General features: G+C 32.9%; 1 protein-coding gene and 1 long non-coding RNA gene across 2 annotated transcripts in view; one reads left to right on the top strand and one right to left on the bottom strand.

Annotated features, from left to right (window-relative positions):
- Positions 1–19,795, top strand: part of LOC146998436 (uncharacterized) — a 130,912-nt gene that overhangs the window by 72,844 nt on the left and 38,273 nt on the right. The window contains exon 2 of the long non-coding RNA XR_015039424.1: positions 2,926–3,027. This is a non-coding gene — a long non-coding RNA (uncharacterized LOC146998436). The remainder of the gene's footprint in view (positions 1–2,925; positions 3,028–19,795) is intronic.
- Positions 14,729–19,795, bottom strand: part of LOC118193606 (agrin-like) — a 217,236-nt gene continuing 212,169 nt past the window's right edge. Inside the window, exon 29 of the mRNA XM_085810646.1 lies at positions 14,729–16,469. Within this exon, the coding sequence (XP_085666772.1) occupies positions 16,309–16,469 (161 nt within the window). The 3' untranslated portion in view covers positions 14,729–16,308. The remainder of the gene's footprint in view (positions 16,470–19,795) is intronic.

The following is a 19,795-nucleotide window of genomic DNA, read 5'->3' as shown; positions in this document are numbered from 1 at the left end:
AAATGACACTTCTCTTAAATTTATTAAACTATTCCTACACAGCTTGAATCCTTTGTTTTCTTATTTATGTGCCTGTCAGTTTGCTTACAAGGCTAGTATACAATGCTTTTACCATCTTACCATCTTGCAGATAATGTTCCCGGTCACGATATGATTTATTTAACTGGTGTAAAAAACTAAGAGAGATTTCATATTTGGTCAGTTATCACCGGAAATGATGGGCATATTTGAATTAAATTAGGGATGGCATAGGCTAATACAATAAAAGAAATATACTATATAATGATATATACCCATGAATGTGCGTAATGCTCATCGATGCAAAAAAATCTAAAATAGTGGTTGCCAGAGCTAACGAAAAAGGAGGTTAATATGGAGGTATGATTCTCTCCAATAGTCACCCATCTCTCACCGCGGGACTTCATATCAGAAATGAGGCAATTTGTGAATCTTTGTGACAATTGATCCCTCTCCTGCACCAACTCTGTTTTCAGGTCATGGAAAATTCTGATAGAGGAATTGCTAGTTCAAATAAACCTCCCAGGATCATCCCAAACATGTTCTAGAGAGTTTAGAGTTGAAGACCTCAGTGAACAGTCCCATAAGGTTAATATCTACACTGTCCAGAAAGTGCTCCCACGTTCCTTTTTCACGTTATTATTCTTCTGATGAATTATCGGATACTAAATCTGGAAGAAAGGGGTTAATTTTTTTTCCAGTGGCGCGCACTTGCCTATAACGGCATTGGTAACTTCTAAGGCCAGAAGTGGCGCCCATTTCTTTGTGGAGGCTCCTAAGGGGGACCACCGTTATGTCCTAAAAAGGGACAGAATATTTTACATCCATGCCCTCTCTGGGATTCGAGCCTCGGTATTTCAGTACAGTCAAGCTCCCCTAACCATTATACCGTCTGGGTGGCGAAAAGTGTTACATAATGTTAGAAAAAGAATTGACCTATAAAGTTGAGCCAGTACCTAGTTCATTGAATTTTCATTTGGATGGCTAACCATATTTCCAGATGACTCTGGATATTTTTTGTGGTCGTCTTGAAGAAGTGACATTCAAAGCTGTGTGTATTTTGTTCTAAGAAATGCTGCTCGCTTTCACTGATGGTCATCTTAAGGAGGATGTCACCACGAGAAGTTTCATTATATATAATAAGTTTATTAAATGAAAAGCACTTCAGGAAATAAAGCGAACCCTCTTTAAAACCCTCTAGAGGGATATTCATATGTGTATTTATGTTCCCAGGAATACGGGTCACTTTTTGAGGTGATAATCACGAGAACGCTCTCGACAAAGAAAACAGAAAAACAGAGTATTGAATACTTTCTAAGACGATCGTCCATAGTTCCAGTTTTGTTCTACTCTTGAATGCCATCACTGTAAGAAGCGGATGTTCTAAACCAATTTATTGTTTATCTACATTTTCACAAATATTAGTCAATTTCAGATGTGTGGGTTTAGGAAGATAATGGTTCCAAAATGGTTCACTATGAATCAGAGACATGCTTCTATCAGACGGATATCGATGGTTCCAAATTAATTGGACCCTCTGTGGAGGTTTTCGCTTTAACCGTTTGAGTCCGGCGCGCGCTTCACTTGTCCTATGCCAAAAATACGGCGCAGCGCGATAGCGCTTCTCTTGTTTTGTATCGAGAATGCGAAGACGCTGCTGTTGGTTAGTATACTTGAAACAAAAATTATTGAAAATTGAAAAAAAATTATTCAAATATTCAACTGGGTTCGCATCAGGAGGAGGGGCATGCTTTGGTCCAGGTACTTCAGAAAAAGTATTCGATTCGTTCGAAAAAATTGTATCCACGGGTAAAAACTCATCAATAATATCGTCATCGGAGGTACTTGCAGTTACTTCATCATCATCACTGCTATCACTAATAACTCGTAATCTCTTAGAACGAATGATGATGTCACTTCCACTATCACTTTCAAGGTCATTACTATACTCTTCATTATCACTTCTCATAACATAATCACTTTCAAATGAACCAGAACTTGACATGGGTTATTTCGTAATTATCAGTATAACACTTGGTAAAAAAATGAAAACAATTTCCAATTCCTATAAAACAACTGCTACTGATATCACTACAATTGCTCTCAATAATTGCGTAGAGTATAATAACTAACAGCAGCGTCTTCGCATTCTCGATACAAAACAAGAGAAGCGCTGTCGCGCTGCGCCGTATTTTTGGCATATGACAAGTGAAGCGCGATAGCGCTTTCCCGGACTCAAACGGTTTTAAGGAAGTCATGATGAATACTGACAATCATTTAAGTTTTCAAAAAGAATGATCATTTTAGAGGTAGCTACCTGCGAGAAGTGATTCTCAACAGATGGTTCATGGTGTAAATTTTCTTTACTTCGCGTCTACCATTTCATACTTTTTTTTTTTTTTTTTTTTTTTGTCGATACTCTTCCTTCGGATCTTTATCGGGAAAATGCTGTCTTGAGGAATGTATGCCTTTATTCGTACAGACTAATTAATATTTAAAATTTTAATTTTCAAACAATATTTTTCATCTTTTACTTGAATTAGTATTTGTGTGAAGATGTATATTAATACATTTTATAAGCCACAGGATACATGCATCTTCTATTATCCTAATATAATACTTAATATAACCAGGTAAAATTACAAAATTCATATAAACACAAATATAAATAGCTTATGACTACCCGGTTATGAGGCGGAAGACTTTTCTAAAAACAAAGCAACTGTTAAATGAGTTTGCGGCGTCAAATAAAATAATTAGTGCGTATGATTTTATAAATAATTATTGTTACTGAAAAAAGTGATTACACTGAGTATGATTTTTTAAGTTAAAAAACTAAAGCTTGTAAATGCATTTTCTTCAAGAATGTCTAAAAAACTTCTGAATATTCTATGTGTAACTCCACAGCTCAACGAGCGCAACCTAGCGGCCGTCGGAAGAAACACCAGCCAAAAAAGACTCAAGAACTAAGCATAGTGTTCTCCAAGATTTACTTTGTAACTTAAACGTGTAAGTATAACGCCATTAATTGTAATATTTTATCTTAATTGTGTTTTGTTAATTCAAACTAATTAAAAAGGCCAGGTAAGTCTTTTGTTTATGTTAGTTTTGGTTATATCTGGCCACTCAACGCGCGGCTCGAATGATTTATCCAGTTGAGAAAAAAAACCTTGTTTAGTTTAGGACACCAGGGCATCAACTCATATTCTTCTCTAGGTCTTAGGTACTACTTCCACCAGCGAAGTCCTCACCAGAAGATTATTTTTGAAATAAATAAAGTATCGGTTTCATCTTCACCCCAAGATTATTTTGGAAACCGTGTAGAGTCATTAGGTTAATTGGAAGCAGGTAAGATGAAAAATATGCAACCGCCTTCGCCGGGAATCGAACCACAAATCTCTGAAATACCGGCCCAGCGTGTTACCGTTACACCACGAAGGCACTCTGGGGAAGTGGGAGAAACAACTTATATACTCCCCTTTTTAAAGGACGACTAGGGTTTTAGGTGACCTAGTCGCCAAATCCTGGGTGCGAAGAATCATCATCCACAACCCTTTTTAGTTCGGGCGCCACTTGTAGAGTCATTAGGTTAATTGGAAGCAGAAAAGATGAAAAATATGCAACCGCCTTCGCCGGGAATCGAACCACGGACCTCTGGAATACCGGCCTAGCGTACTACCATTACACCACGAAGGCACGCTAGGGAAGTGAGAGAAACACCTTATAACCGTATGAAGTATCCGTTTCATCTTTAACCGAAGATAACAGATAAGATATTTTTACTTAATAAGCATTTAACTTAATAAGAAGATAATAGATTTTCACTTAATAAGTAATATAAAATTCTAACTATAAAGTCGTTAATGCTTTAATAATATCGAATGGAATGTGTCGTTAAAAACGAAACAGAATCATGTATAAAGTATATATAAGCTCTAGGTGTTTCCTTTTGCACTTTAAGAATTTATATTGTCTTACGTTGTTTAAATAAGTGATTTTTATTTGAATTTCCTGTGTTTTAATTCTATGTTCTAATTGAAGATTAATTTTGATTTCACTCTAAGTCAGCATAAGTTAAATTTCGTTTCAATTCTGAACGAAAAGTGTTTACGCGGCAAAATGTTATTTTTATTCTGATTGATATACGTATGTTTCCGGTGTGCATAATTCCCTTAGTATTTTTATAACTGTATTGCTATCTATGAATGAGCTGTGTGTTTTCTTTTGTTTTATTTTATGAATAATATTAACGGATACTTTTTTTCCTCTTTGAGAATAGAAATGATTAAAAAGTGAAAAGGGTTTTATCTAGTATATTATTTAAATCGTGCCACTAATGTTTTGTTTTTATTCAATAAGAATATTTCCTTTGAATTAATCTTTTATTTGTCGTTATTCTGAAAAGGTATTCTAAAACTTGCTGCATTTTCGAATTGTGTGTTTATAAAATTTTTAAATTATTATTTCGTAATATTTGAGAACAACTTATATTATCTAATTATGTTTTTCAAAGAGAACTACAGTCGAAAATTAATTTCTTAGAGCATTTAGAATTTTGTAGACATCATAGGCATTATTATAGGAGATTTATCAAAGTTAAATTCTATTTTTTGGATTTTATTTTTACTAAATTTCTGCATTTTATGGTCCATTAGCAAGTGTAATAATCCTTTTTAAATGTTAGTTTCGCTTTCGAAGTAACTCAGATTAATGATTTTGTTCGATGTTATTTTTCAAATATTATGTAACTGTTAAGGGTAATTAAGAAATTCATAAAATTTCTGAACATATAATTTTTCTGCAAACAAATATTGAACTTTTCAACAGACATTGAAAGTACGATAACATGAACTTTTGGAACTAACCAGAAAAAGAGACGTGCAAGTGTTAGTCATAGAACTGGGTCTGCCCGTCTCAGATAATTTGAAAGTGATTCAACTCAAAAAGCTAATTACGCACGTAGACAAAATTCTATAAATTTCCAATTAAGCTAAAGTTTTGAAATATCCACTTTAGCGAATGTTTGAAGTGACGAAGGTAAACATCTGCCTACAAAACGGCGTACTCAACTAAATCGCTAATTGCAAAAATTCAAGAGAACTGCTTCAAACCAAGGGAAGATCCAACCCCATATAGTGAAATTTTCTAGAATCATCTTGATTCTGTATTGTTGAATGAATCATCCCGATTCAGTGAAGATTTGAAGAGAATCATTTTGATTCTGTGCTCTTGAATGAATCATCCCGATTCAGTGAAGATTTGAAGAGAATCATTTTGATTCTGTGCTCTTGAATGAATCATCCTGATTCTATATTGTTGAATGAATCATCCCGATTCAATGAAAGTATGAAGAGAATCATCCCGATTCTATGGAGTTTTGAAAAGAATCATCCCGATGTAATAAAGTGTGAAGAGAACCATCCTTATTCTATGAAGTTTTGAGTGAATCATCCCGATTCCATTAAGTATGAAGAAAATCATCCTGATTCTATGCTGTGTGAGGAATCATCCCTATTCGATGAAAGTATGAAGAGAATCATCCTGATTCTGAGTTGTGTGATGAATCATCCCGATTCAATGAAGTTTGAAAAGAATCACCCCCGATTCAATGAGGTTTGAAGTGAATCATTCCGATTCAGGAAGTTTCGAGTGAATCATCCCGATTTAATGAAGTATGAAGATAATCATCCTGATTCTATGGAGTTCCGAGTGAATCATGCCGATTCAATGAAGTATGAAGAGAATCATCCTGATTCTGTGTTGTGTGATGAATCATCCCGATTCAATGAAGTTTGAATTGAATCATCCCGATTCAGAAATGTTTGAATGAATCATCCTGATTCAATGAAGTTAGAACAGAATCATCTCAATTCTATGCTGTTTATGAATCCTCCCGATTCAATGAAGTTTGAAAAAAATATTAATTCAATGAAGTATGAAGGGAATCATCTTCATTCTATGAAGTTTTGAATGACTCATTCTGATTCAGTGGAAGTTTGAAGAATATCATCTTAATTCTATGCTGTGCATGAATCGTCCTGATTCAATGAAGCTTAAAGGGAATCATCCAGATTCTGTGCTGCTGATGAATCATTCCGATTTAATTAAGAGTATGAAAAGCACAAAAATATATTATGATTGTCGACGTCAAAAGGTTTCTTACACAGTTTAAAGTTCTCTTACACAGTCAAAAGGTGATAGAGTATGGGGGACGTTACATCCTATTTGCAGACCAAAGAAACATATTTCTGGCTTTTCGCCGACACGTCGTACGAGCCAGAGGTCCCCCTGTAACCCCACGGCTCAACGACGCTTAGGAGTTACGACTTCTGTACCCCACGGCTCAACAAGCACCACCTAGCTGCCGCCGGAAGAAACACCAGCCAAAAAAAGACCTTCAGTCAGTGTACTGGACTCAAGAACTAAGCATGGTGTTCTCTGAGATTTACTTTGTAACTTAAATGTGTAATTATAACACCCTTAATTGTAATGTTTTATCTTAATTGTGCTTTTTTAAATTAAAACTAATTAAAAGGCCAGGCGAGTTTTTTGTTTATATTAGTTTTGGTTATATATGAATAAAACAGCAATTGCTTTTACAAATGCAATTACCAATTGCGGTAAGGTCTTTTTAGGTGTGTTCTCCCGTCTTTCAGTACGCCTTCGTTGGTTAATTGGAAACCCATTCGACGTGTATTCGAGAAGTCCTGAGCTCGAATTCCAGAGAAAATATGATTTCTTAAATTTTCTGATATCGAAAATTTCTAAATAATTCAATAAGAGGCGCCCGAGCTAAAAGGTGGTGGACGATAATTTCACAGCCAGGATTTGGTGACTGGGTCCTCTAATTCTCTGTTTCCATTTAAAAGAGGTAATATATAAGGTATTTTCTCCCTCTTTTTCATATACCATCGCGGTGTAACTGAAAACACGGCCAACGCGTATGCATGAGGTCCGAATTTCGGCGATGCCACTGCGGACTTTTTCAATTTCTTGGATTCGAAAAAATTCTAAATAACTCTACATCTTTTAGCAGTGCAACTCAAGAAAGAATTATAAATGCGACAAAACACTGCATGTGTTAATCGGCGACAACCTCGAATGCATAAATTTATTTTTTACTAATTTGCATCAAACTCATCAGTTACATCACCCTCATCAGAGGAGAAACTGAAATACATTACTATATTGGAAAATGCTGTTTGTTTACATTAGAAATTAAATCAGCAGAAAAGCTTGGATCTTTCAGTGTACCGTATACAAATGAAATGCGCAAATAGCCCTTATTTTTGTCCCATTCTTAATCGAGAGAAAGAGAAAAGCAAACTATTATCGCATCTCATTAGTTAAAGCCCACATACAAGAAAACTTGCTTGTCCCACACATTCGTTCTTTCAACATTGATGCCCCGCTGTTGTTACCCAGTCCACTCCTCTTAAGTCTTAACGCCTTTCTCCCTTATCGGCATCCCTGATAACGGATAGAGAAGGGGCAACTTATCTTCTTCGAGACGGTATTTGTTCCATCGTAAGCGTCGTCTAGAAGGCACTTCATCTTGCAGTAATCACACGTCCCAAGCGTTCGACAGTAATTGGGTGCCAAGCAGCGCATTCCTTTAGTCCGGATTTTTCCACGATGCGTTTGGCATTGTTCACGACTTTTCAAAACAAGAGATAACAGTTCATTCATTCATGTCATTGGAGACATTTCGATGTCCAAGGAGCAGACCACACGTGATATGAAAAAAAAAAATGTAGAAAATAAAGTAAGACTTATAAGTGAAATACTGAAAAATAATCAGGTTATTTCATGATATATTTTTCTCTTATTTGGTGGAAAGCCAATATTTTTGTAAATATAAAGGTAACGATTTGCTTCAAAATATATCACACACAAAAATTATTTATAATTTTGTATTTTTTCGGAACTTAAATATTTTAATAAAAGCAAGTTCACTATTTTAATTTGAAGAAGCGAGTATTATAAATTACGTTTGCTTGAGCAATATAAAATTTTATATTTTCTTGGTATTACTTATATTTTCTTGGTATATTTTTTTAGTAATTTTATATTTTCTTGGTATTTTATATTTTCTTAGTAATTTTATACTTTCTTGGATTGACAAACATAAAATTTTCTATTTTCTTGATATTTCTTGGTAATTTATATATTCTTGGTATTTTATATTTTCTTAGTAATTTTATATATTCTTGGTAATGCTATATTTTCTTAGTATTGACAAATATAAAATTTTCTATTTCTTTGATACTTCTTGGAAATTTTATATTTTCTTGGTTTATTGGCATATTTTATTTTCTTGATGTAGTAAATTTTACATTTTCTTGGTATATTATATTTTCTTTATATATCTTACAATAAAGCAATATTACATATTTGAATACATGTAAAAATTAAATTATAAATATTTATGTTTCATATTAGCCATAGTTATTCTAGCAAAATACAAATTTTATCGTTATAAAAACTTCAAAAAAGGACACAGTGTATGCCCATGAATTTATATTCATTGGCGGTCCCTGAAAAGAAATAAAACTGTGAAGTATATGAAAACCGTTAACACATGCTAAAGCTTAAGCCTTGTGTATTATGCAGTAATAACTTTAAAAGTGCCAGTGTTTATAACCTGAAGAATGTTACCAAAAAACTTCTTAACCATTTCGTGAATAAACTGAGAATAAATAAAAGTGCTCAGGTTTCAATAAAATGCTAAAATTCCTAAACAATCTGAAGATAGTTCGATTGCTTGAGAAGGCGAAGTTATTAACAGTTAAGAACATTAGATTAAAATTTAACAGCAACGAAGCTCACGTCTAATATACTATGTCTTCTAGGTTTATCTGATTTGCGTATTACCAATTTTTATATTACAGAAATTCTCGAAATATATTACTTATAAAAATAATCTTCATTATCTAAAAGACTTAGAACGGAGAAAATGATACAGTATTGGTTACCGATGAGGATATTCTACAGATAGCCTTCAAGAATATGAAATATTATATTCATGCATGTCCATGTGTTTCTAGTAGACACGTCCACTGTTTTTGTAACGATTGCTGCATTTGTGACATTGTGAAACGTTGCATACGCCATATTTGCAAATATAGTATCTGAATTATGGCATTTTTAGAGCGCTACCTAGAGAACTTCTGATATTTTGCCCCCAATATATGCTTGCTGAATTTGTATCATTTCATAAGCTGGGATAACTTGTAGAGTCATTAGGTTAAATAGAAACAGAAAATATGAAAAATATGCAACCGCCTTCGCCGGGAATCGAACCACGGACCTCTGCAATACCGGCCCAGCGTGCTGAACCGCTACAGCACGAAGGCACGCTAGGGAGTGGGAGAAATACCTTATAAACTAAACAAATAAAAATTATCTCATTAATTAGATTCGGCAATGTTACAGAAAAATAAAAATTTTGCATAATTTATAATTATTTAGCATAATGTGTACATATTTGTACAGGAAAATCGATCGAATAATTATTTAAAAGTCTATATAATGCTTATTAAGTACTACTGCAGTCTCAAAAATAAAAATCGCGAGTGGCACAGGTGAAAGCGGGTCCAGACACCCGGGCGGCTTACTTTGAAAAATAAAAATCGAGACTGGCACAGGCGGCAGGTGAAAGAGGGTCCGGACACCAGGGGGGCTTACATAGACTAATCGTGCATTGTCCGGATCCCGCAACTGCTCAGTGCAAAACCCCCGACACCCCGCAAGGAAGACATGGTGAGTTTATTAAGATGCTACATATGCTGATGAAGACACTAGACTACACATTTTACACATTACTACACAGATACTATGCAGACGTATATTCTTAATACTAATGCAAGACACTACGCAGATATTTAAATACGATAAATAACGAAAGAAAGCATGTATATAGATACTAATTACACTATTACACAAATATTAAATACGAACACACAAATATTAAACTGCACTGTGTGATCTATACAGATATTAAACGTACTACCAGATTTTTAATACGAATGCAGACACAAATACTAAATGCCAGTACAAGACAGTACGCAGATATATGAAGCCTAAATACATTACTACACACTGCACAGATACAAAGTACTGATTCGGATATTATACTTTACATCATCAGACGCTATACAGATATACAGATACTGCACAGACAGCGTACAAATACATAATCAATAAACAGGTTCATACTAAACTGCATGACACAGATCCTGCCATAATGCCTCTAGTTTTTCCATTATACTTCTCACGAGTGGCACAGGAATTTGCAAATATTTGCCTGGGAAAATAAGGTCTATTAAGTGAGATATTTAAATTATTTCATTTATTTTCTGATTTTTAGCAAACCTCGCGTTAGAACGCCACTGAGGAGTCACTAGTTTTGTCGAAGCGGGAACATGAACAATCAGATATGCTCTCACCGGGACTCAAAAGCCGGACCTTCCACTTGGCAGCCGGACGTACTTCAAATTACACCATGAAAGCATGCATTAAGGAGAGAGAAAATATCTTAAAAATGAAGCGGAGAAAAATATGCATTGGCTAAATTAGTATTATAATTTTCTCTAGATAATAAACTAGTATTGCGAGAATGCAATATTTCCTCGAAAGAGCTTTTAATCAATGTAGATACTTTAAGCTAATATAGATTCTCACATTATACACATGAGAAAAATTATGAAAATTTCATGCACGTTAGCATCTGTTATATCCTATTTTCTGGCACGCGCACTATCTAAGCAACAAGCCAAATACGAAATACTCTTTCCAGAATTTTTATCCTTTCAGCTACTTTAGAAATCTAATACAGACCTACGTACCTAGATAAAAAAAAGAAAAAAAATAAATTCGCAAATAATTAAAATGAGCTTCTAACTTTAAACTGAATTAAAATAAGAAAATAAAAACAAATCTGAAAGTTTTCAGATTTTAAATTACGTCCAAAGGGGAGTTTTTTAACGTTTTGTGTGTTACTTTTATTTATTAAATTTCACATTCTTTGCACTTCAACCATAAAACTCATTTCAATAGCAATGTCGCAAAATAATTTTAAAATGAGCCTATCTTTAGAATTTCCGATACACGGCTCCGCGCGCTGGAGATAAAAAGTTTTTTTTTTTTTCCTCCCGTAGAGTGTTGCCATTGCTCGCTTTGAAATCCTTGAGATTGTTAATCAAAAATTCGTTAAAGTTTTAGAAAATATGAAATCGATAATAATACAAATTTCAAATTCGGTCTTCCACGTGCCCATATTTCTAGGAGGATTACGCCATTCAAAATTCGATGACTCTAGGTACCGTTGTTTTATCACAATGCGAGAAATAGACATACATTTATGCAGATTTTTTGTTATTTAATTTCTTCAAATATAATGCATGGCTCTAACATTTGGTGGCAACAGTTTGAAAAGTGAAACGAACATTTATAGTGATTCAACGCAAAATCGCAAACCGAAAACAATAGTCCTTCAGGGACACAGCCCCTTTGGACTTTCTTATTTTAATTCAGTTTAAAGCCCCTTTGGACTAAAAAGATTTTGATATTGAAGAAGCACCGAAATCTTTTCAATTTTAATACGCATGATAATGACGATAATTTATAATATAGTCTAAAGGGGTTTTGTCCCAAAGGACTATTGTTTTCGTTTTGCGATTTTGCGTTGAATCACTATGAATGTCCATTTCACTTTTAAAATTGTTGCCACCAAATGTTAGAGTCCTGCATTATGTTTGAAGAAATTAAATAATTAAAAATTTGCATAAATGTATGCGAGCAATGGCAACACTTTACCGGGAGGGGGGGAACCTTTTTATTTCCAGCGCGCGGAATTGCGTATCAGAAATCCTAAAGATAGGCTCATTTTAAAATTATTTTGCCATATTGCTGTTGAACTGAATTTTATGGGTTAAATGCAAAGAATCTGATATTTAATGAATAAAGGTAGCACACAAAACGTTAAAAATACGCCCCTTTGGACGTAATTTAAAATGTGAAACCTTTCAGATTTTTTCTAAGTATTTTTTTCAAAAATTGTATTTTTAATGATATAGACGTTCATGTTCTTAATGATGTTTTTATGCATTATAAAAATTGCATAAAGACGAATCTATTGATGTATTGTTAGTTTTAAAAACTTTTTGACAGGAAATATTTCATTTACAAAATATGCAGATCTCACGTAGACACTGTCAAATCATGTTTTTATGCTGAAAAATTCTGTGTTATCAATTAAATTTCAGAAACGATTTCGATACTGTTCTTCCATGCAGAAATTGCCGGGAGTGAATAAAAACCAGTCGCTGGTTTAAATATGGGTAGGAAAAATGTATTTTTTTTAAGAAAGGTTTGTTATAAACCGCCATAATTGAAACTGAGTAAATAGAAAGGAGCTACATAGAAATGTGCTCCTTTGTTTCATAAAATTAATTGCAAATTAGAAGTTTTATGTACTGAAACAATTTGAACAATATAATATATTATTATTCATCTTAATATTACTTCTAAAATAAACTTTTGAAATTAATTGTAAAATTTGAACTTGTTAGTAAACTTATGAGATCCTTAATTTTTTGTTTGGATACACTTTGTTCCAGTAAAATAACGTTTAATAAAAAGGCCTTCGGACGCGAAAATTTTAATACATTTAAAAAATACACGATCCTCCACATTTAGAAAATTTTAAGGATTAAGTAGTTACTTAATCTTTGTAAACTTCCGGGATAAAATATAAAAAATAACGATATTTGTCAAAGAAACTATTTTGAAACTTCTAAAAAATATTTATTGATTTATGTTTTAAATTTTTAAACGATAGATTCTGACCTGATAATTTTAAATAATAAATGAATAGACAAAAATAAAAAAATACATGATCCTTGGTGTCAGTACATTCTTCTATTATTTACCTGTATCAACCTTTTAGTGATGTATTTCCGATTCATGGAGGAGAGATTTTTCTGTTTCTGAAGTAAAGGAACCCTTGTTTGAATCCTTCAAAATTCAAAGAGTTTTTCTATGAAACCGATGTGGTCGTTGCAGCAGAGCATTGCGGTATCTTGTCACGTTTTTGTTCTTATTACCTACAATTTTGTCGCTGGTGACAAAATGCTTTGTTGTAGAGTTGTCAAGGATCAGCCTCAAGTTCAGTGGTATATGGAACTCCAGTAAATTTTAAAATTATTAAAAATAATTGAAACCACATGGGATCGTTGACCGTAATCAATAGACGCCTGTGACCATCAAATCCTTTGTCACAAGTGATGTTAAGGCCATTCATCACAGTTGGATTGTAGAATTTCAGTTACCAATTTACAGAAGTGCAATATATTGCAGTATCAACACTTGCAAAATAGTAGCTGATGTATACTTCGTAGCGTAATGTAAAGTAAAGTTTCCAAAATTTTGGGAAGACTGCGCTAAAGACGTGTCTGACGTCAAATCTACAAAAATGCATATGAAAATACAGATAAGCAACGACATAGATACGGATGATTATAATGAATATTAATATAATGTTTATGAATGTGTACAATAAATATAATGTACGTAATGTAATGCACATGTAATATAACCTGCTTCAGCATACCGTTTTAAGTATCGTTTTTAAAACTGTGTCGGTTTCTTCTCAAAATTATTTTATGTATTCCCAATTTTTGTACTCTCAAATTCTTCAGCTTTCAGATTCTTACTCACAGTGTTTTGTGACGTTATTCTCAAAAGACCTGACCCCATGGTACCTCTTTAGTGTTATTGATACAGTTAATTATAACACTGTGTTCCGAGTACTTATTGTATTTACGTTATGTTTATTTGCTATCTTTGTTACAGCAAAACGGATGTTCAACTTAATTTGGGAATTTCATATTGTATTGAAATTATATTGTAATCTCTTTATGTCCTAAATCCTTATTTTTGATAAATACTGGATGCGGGGTGTACTGTGGGACTGCATGATGTACCATAATAGATAACTCTAGATCCTTTGGAAAGTTTCAGTTGCTCATCTCCTCAACTTTTCTTTGCAAACTCTTACAAAGCTTGCATTTTTTTAGGGTGAGTTAGTATGGAAGGCATTAACCCGGTAACTCGTGGTACATTGCTGGTGTTCCCATACTTTACCTTTATAAAGCATGTTTTATATATATTTGACTAAATCGAAAAAAATATAATCCTGATTGTCCTATCTAAGGAAAAGGTGTAGTGAAGATTTTAACGTACTCAAAATTATAATACCAAGTAAGCTTGGTATTATAATTTTGAGTACTTGCTACTTGGTATATTATAATACCAAGTAGCAAGTAAGTGAAGGTAAATCTTGAACCAGTTAAATCCTATTTATTAACTAATATTAAAAGTAATTGTAAGCAGCAGTGGAAATAAACATATGAAACTTTGAAGGGACAAGTGAAAAAATATTAATCATTCCTGTTTACCGCTTCAAAAAGAAATTGTCAAGCGGTAAGTTTATGAAACTTTAAACCGGTCAATTAATGAGTTGAAATACATGTTTCATTCCTCAAGACCATCTGGGACTTAAACCATTTGTTAAGATCACATCGAGTCTCAAATAAGTTCAGAGCTTCCGCTACATGTATTCGTACTCTTAAAAAGCATACAGAGACAAAAATAAAAATGAATAGCAAAAAGCATACAGCAGTTACGAAATGAAAAAAAAAAAAAAAAAAACTCATTAAAAATTATTTTATTACAAAGTATAAAAATATCTATACAGGACAGAAGGTTCATTATTCAGTGTAAATAAACCTCTATTTCACAGAATATACATATGGCAACGAAATTCACGTTCAGTAACATGTCAGTGAGTCGTGAAAGATCAATAACAATCACGGCAGTATAAATTAGCATCTTTTCTAAAGACATATCTGAAAAGAATTGAACTGCAGTTTCAGTTCAGTTCATATACAGTTTCTTTTCACACTCACAGCAGTATAAGAGTAAGTTACTGATGAAATAATACTGCATTTAGATTCTCCACCGTAGAACTCATACATACCGAGAAATGACAATTCTTTCCCTTCAAACCACAATCTTTTTACATAAAAATCTTTTCACTTGTTCTTAAAATACTCGTAAATTTGCTCAAATGCATCAGGCACCGAAATTTTTAAAACAAACCTAGAGTCCGTAACAAATAAATGAGAAGCATTCTACATTAAAACAACATAGAATTCGCAAATCAGATTCAGTGGAACAGTAATACGTACAGAGGGTAATGAAAAAAGATTGCAGACTAAATATCTTTCGAATGATTTGTTCGGCGATTGTAATTTTAAAAAATATATATAATATAGTAACTTTATATATAATATAGTAACTTTATATATAATATAGTAACTTTATAATATAGTCATTGTTTACTGCCACGTAAAACGTTGAAAAGAAATAAAAAAGAAGTTTTAATCGTTATTGGTACTTTACAAAGCAATTTCCAATTACTAAGCTGTTCCTTAAAATGATTAAGATTTTTAAGGTTTCATTTATGTACACATTTGGTACAACAAAGGAAAAACCATGAAATACAAGAAGATATTCCTAAAATGAAGCTGAGGTTCAGAATAAATGTCGATTTCAGGGATCATATTAAAATTGAATTTCTTTAATGGAAAATGTTTATGAATTTTTAAAATTCTGAAATGTAGTATTTTTACAAATAAAAACTTGAAACCCATACTCATACCTCAACGTTTCTCTGACGTAACACTTAGAGTATTTTGTACACGGTCTCCATTTGGGTTTTATTAGTTATATTTGTAGTGATCACATGACGATGTTTCGTTTTCATTAATTCGGTAATAAAGTCTCATTGATATATTTTCTTGAGCTCTTATCACAATTTTGCATATTTTTAATGAAAAGTACTATGTTGCATAAATAAATGTTAAAAAGTCTATCTTATGTATTATGTCCTTAATATGGAACAGTGTAAGGCTACCAGTCGTTCATGATATCGGGGTATTACCTTTTTTAAACACTCTGTGTGGCAATTTTTATGATTACAAATGATTTTAAAATTGAACTAGATCGTTCGTTCATTAAAATTTCACATCAGTTAAAGTACTTCTAATAGTTATTCTAATAGTTATAGTGACTATGGAGCAACCTTCATATTTGTTTAACTATCTTAAAATAACTTGATTAATTTTCTTTTCCCATTTCAGAGAAATATCTACATAATAAAGTATTATTTAGAAATCTAAAACTGGTACATGCTTTTTACAGAAATTTAAGCAAAATTCCATGTTATTAACTAATCTGATTTTTAAAATTTTCACAATAATTTAGGCTTTGTTTCCCATTTAATAATTGATGAAGTGGCTGCTTGTCTATATTGATGGAACTGACACATCCTGTGAAACCTTGGTAATAAGCCACAGGTAAACCAAAAGGCAATTTTGGTGAGCCACCTGTTGAAGAAAATAAATAATTAATCTCTTATTTGAATACGCAAAAGTTCTTATGATAAAATTTTCAATTAATTAGAATAGTGCATACTATATATACCAAGTGATTCCCAAAAAATTCAATAATTCGAAAAACATAGATAGTGGCAATTTTTTTTTTTTTTTTTTTTTTTTTTTTTTTTTGTTTTCAAAAATGCCCAGAAAATCATAGGATTTTGTTTAAACAATGAAATGTTTTTTTTATGCTAGAATAGTTACATTTTTCATCGATAGGCTTCTCAGTAGCGTTCCCTGGAAATTGAAATTCCGTATGGGTGACAATTATTCAAGATCCTCCTCCCGAGGTAATCTTTATAAATTCCAATGTATTCAGAAACTACAGACCAACCGATTTGAAGACTCATCAAGAATTTACAAATCGAGCTTTCCTATAGATAAACAACAATACTGGCTGGCTATGAAACGTTCTGTGGACTACCAAGCTCACTTTTCGTTCAATTGAAGTGCACACAGCTACCGTATTTGGATAAAAGAGAACCCACATGTCATTATGGAAACCTCTTTGCATCAGCCAAAGAAGGCAGCATGGTATAGGATCATTGCGTCATTTATTATTCCTTTTTCCTTCGCAACGCTTTTCCTTTGAAGCTTGCACGGCTATATTTTGAATTATTTATATCACAGTAAAGTGTTAGGCAGCGCATTTAAGAGACATTATTATTCCCTCTTTGCACACTTCTTGCTCAATACCTACTGTCATCAATATTTGTCGATGGCTACGTCCTTAATTGCACTTTCTCGTACGAATGGTTACCACGGTCTCCAGACCTGAAAACTTTAGCTTTTGGTTATGCGGTTAACTGGAAATCACAGGTATAAAGAGATCGGCAATACTGAAAAAACCTTATTCTCCATCACATGACAGGAGGTACAGTTGAACAAACTTCAGTGCTCTGTTAAGAGCCGTGCTAAGTCTGACGACCATTTTTATGAATGAGGCTTGTCAGTTTGGACACTTGAATACTTGCAATCGCAACTGCGTTGCTGCGAACTGTGCTGGGCCAATTCGCAACACAACTACGCATAACTTCTGATCCAACTGAACCAGTATCATTCGGTAAAAATTTTAATTATTCTTCGAATAAATTTTCGGTTATTTTTGTTGTGTACTTCTGTGACGATCTCACTGTGCTACTTCCTATATTTTTAGAAATGGGAATTTTTATTTTTTGAGTTACTTTTGTATCACCGGTATAGATAAAGGAAAGATCAATAATCGAAATTATGCAGGAAACTGATATGCAGGAAAAATCTACCTGCTTAACAATCTTGTGCATAGCAGTGTCACGAATAATGTAACTTCCCTTCATACTATTTCAGACATAGAAAATCCTTTTTCGAGCCCATTTCTATATGTTTTAATCGAGCAATATAGATGCATTAGTTGCAAAAGAGCAATATAGATACATAGTTTTAACCAAGCACTACAAATGCTGTTGCGTTTCCCAGTGCAATGCTTTGATAAAATAAGATTAAGTTCTAGCAAAACAACGTTCAGCAATAAAGTTTCCCTTGCGTATGCTAATTATTACTTTAATATTCTTCAACTGCATTGTTATTATGCATATTAGCATTTCAAGAAGAACTATATTTGATCTACAAAATTGTGAATTCCGTAAATAATTTTTTCTGCATACCAGGTTAACTGATAATAATAATACGTGAAATACAAACAAACTGGCATAATGATACAGTCTAAGCGATCAATCATATAAATAAATATATAGTTTTGATTTATAGCCTTAGTGTGCTAGAACCAAGCTGTAAATAACAGATTTCTCCTAGGCATGTATTTTTATTTCAGGTCACATCCGAGTATGCATTTTGTTGATTTTCATTCATCTTACAGATGTCGCCTAACAACGAAGAAAGATTTTGTTAATGCAAATGACTAAGCCCAAAGACTACAGTCTAAACTTTTGAAATCTGATAACAGGTTAATATATTCATTGTTCGTCTAAATAACTTACCTAATCGACTACTATGACATTAATATAAGCATTTAATGCAAAACAAAATTATGTATATTTTTCTATGTAATGAAATTAATTTTTATTAATGGGAGGCTTAGGGAAATGTTTTGCAGCTCCTCAACCTGCTAGAAGAACTATCCAAGAGTTGTAAACGGAACATTTTGAAGAACAAATACTGCATTCATAAAATTTGATGATTAAGTCTTATATGCATGACAACTCGCTCTGAAAGCTCCATGCAGGGAACGAATATATTTTCTGCTTCCTGTTTTTCCAGATTCTATTGCTGCAAGAAAGTATAGATATTTGTGGATGTGTAGTATTTTTATAGCATGATTTATTATCTTTCGGTTCGTTGATCCTTTCGAGAAAGAACTCTCCTTGTAAGACTGATCATAATGGATAACTATTTGAGATCCTTGGTAACAAAGTAACGAACCACAGGTGTTCTATGAATGTTCTCAATCATAATTGTTCTGTCACAGCAAAAGCTCATGGATTCAGGTTAATGGCAGATATTTTAGTAATTACCCTGTTTATTCATGAGTTCTCTTTAGAAATTATGCTCATGAGCAGAAACCCAACAACAGCCTTATTTCTTCCGTTCACATCTATGGAGACTTAAAGTTTTTGTAGCGCGATAGTTTGCATTCGCTTGAAATTTTTGCATTATGCAATAATGACTGTTTTAAGTAATTAATTAAATAATGTAATCCTTTAATTATATTCTTAATTCTTTTCTGATAAGCTCAGTTTTAAAAGTAAAATAATTTTTCGAGATATGATTTGAGCTCCAGGGCTAATAAATTTAATTGCTGTTGAATAGCATTGCCTAAAATAGCTTAAATCATAAATGTAACTTTTACAAAAACAAAATATGGAACGTGTCATGTTTTTCCGCAAATAAAAGTCTTCTCAATAACTTTATCATGTTCACATCCCAATTTATGTATTGGCGTACAATCTCTGACTTCAAATATTTGCTGTTTCTTAAGCTGAGATAGGAATAATAACAAATCAATACTGCTTTTTATTACCACGACTATGTTTCGGCAGACTTCGAGTTTTCCATCCATTAGTCCTATAGTTGAAGAATTTATCAACATCATGCACTGTTTTATGATTCTAATGAAATAAAAACATTTGCCTCGTTGCATTTTCTCCTGATATTCTGTCGAAGTAATGTTTCTGTTTTTTAAACAGGGAATTGAGTTATCTTTAATTCCTTTTTGGATTTCTCTTCCTCCTTTTCAAAATGTTTCAGCTTTTGTCAATTCCTTCCTGTTATGGGTTTGC

This window comes from Stegodyphus dumicola, chromosome 2 (assembly GCF_044657685.1).
Source record: "Stegodyphus dumicola isolate Sdum_Otavi_A_Nest chromosome 2, ASM4465768v1".
NCBI lineage: Eukaryota > Metazoa > Arthropoda > Arachnida > Araneae > Eresidae > Stegodyphus > Stegodyphus dumicola.
This window is presented reverse-complemented; position numbering and strand designations above follow the sequence as displayed.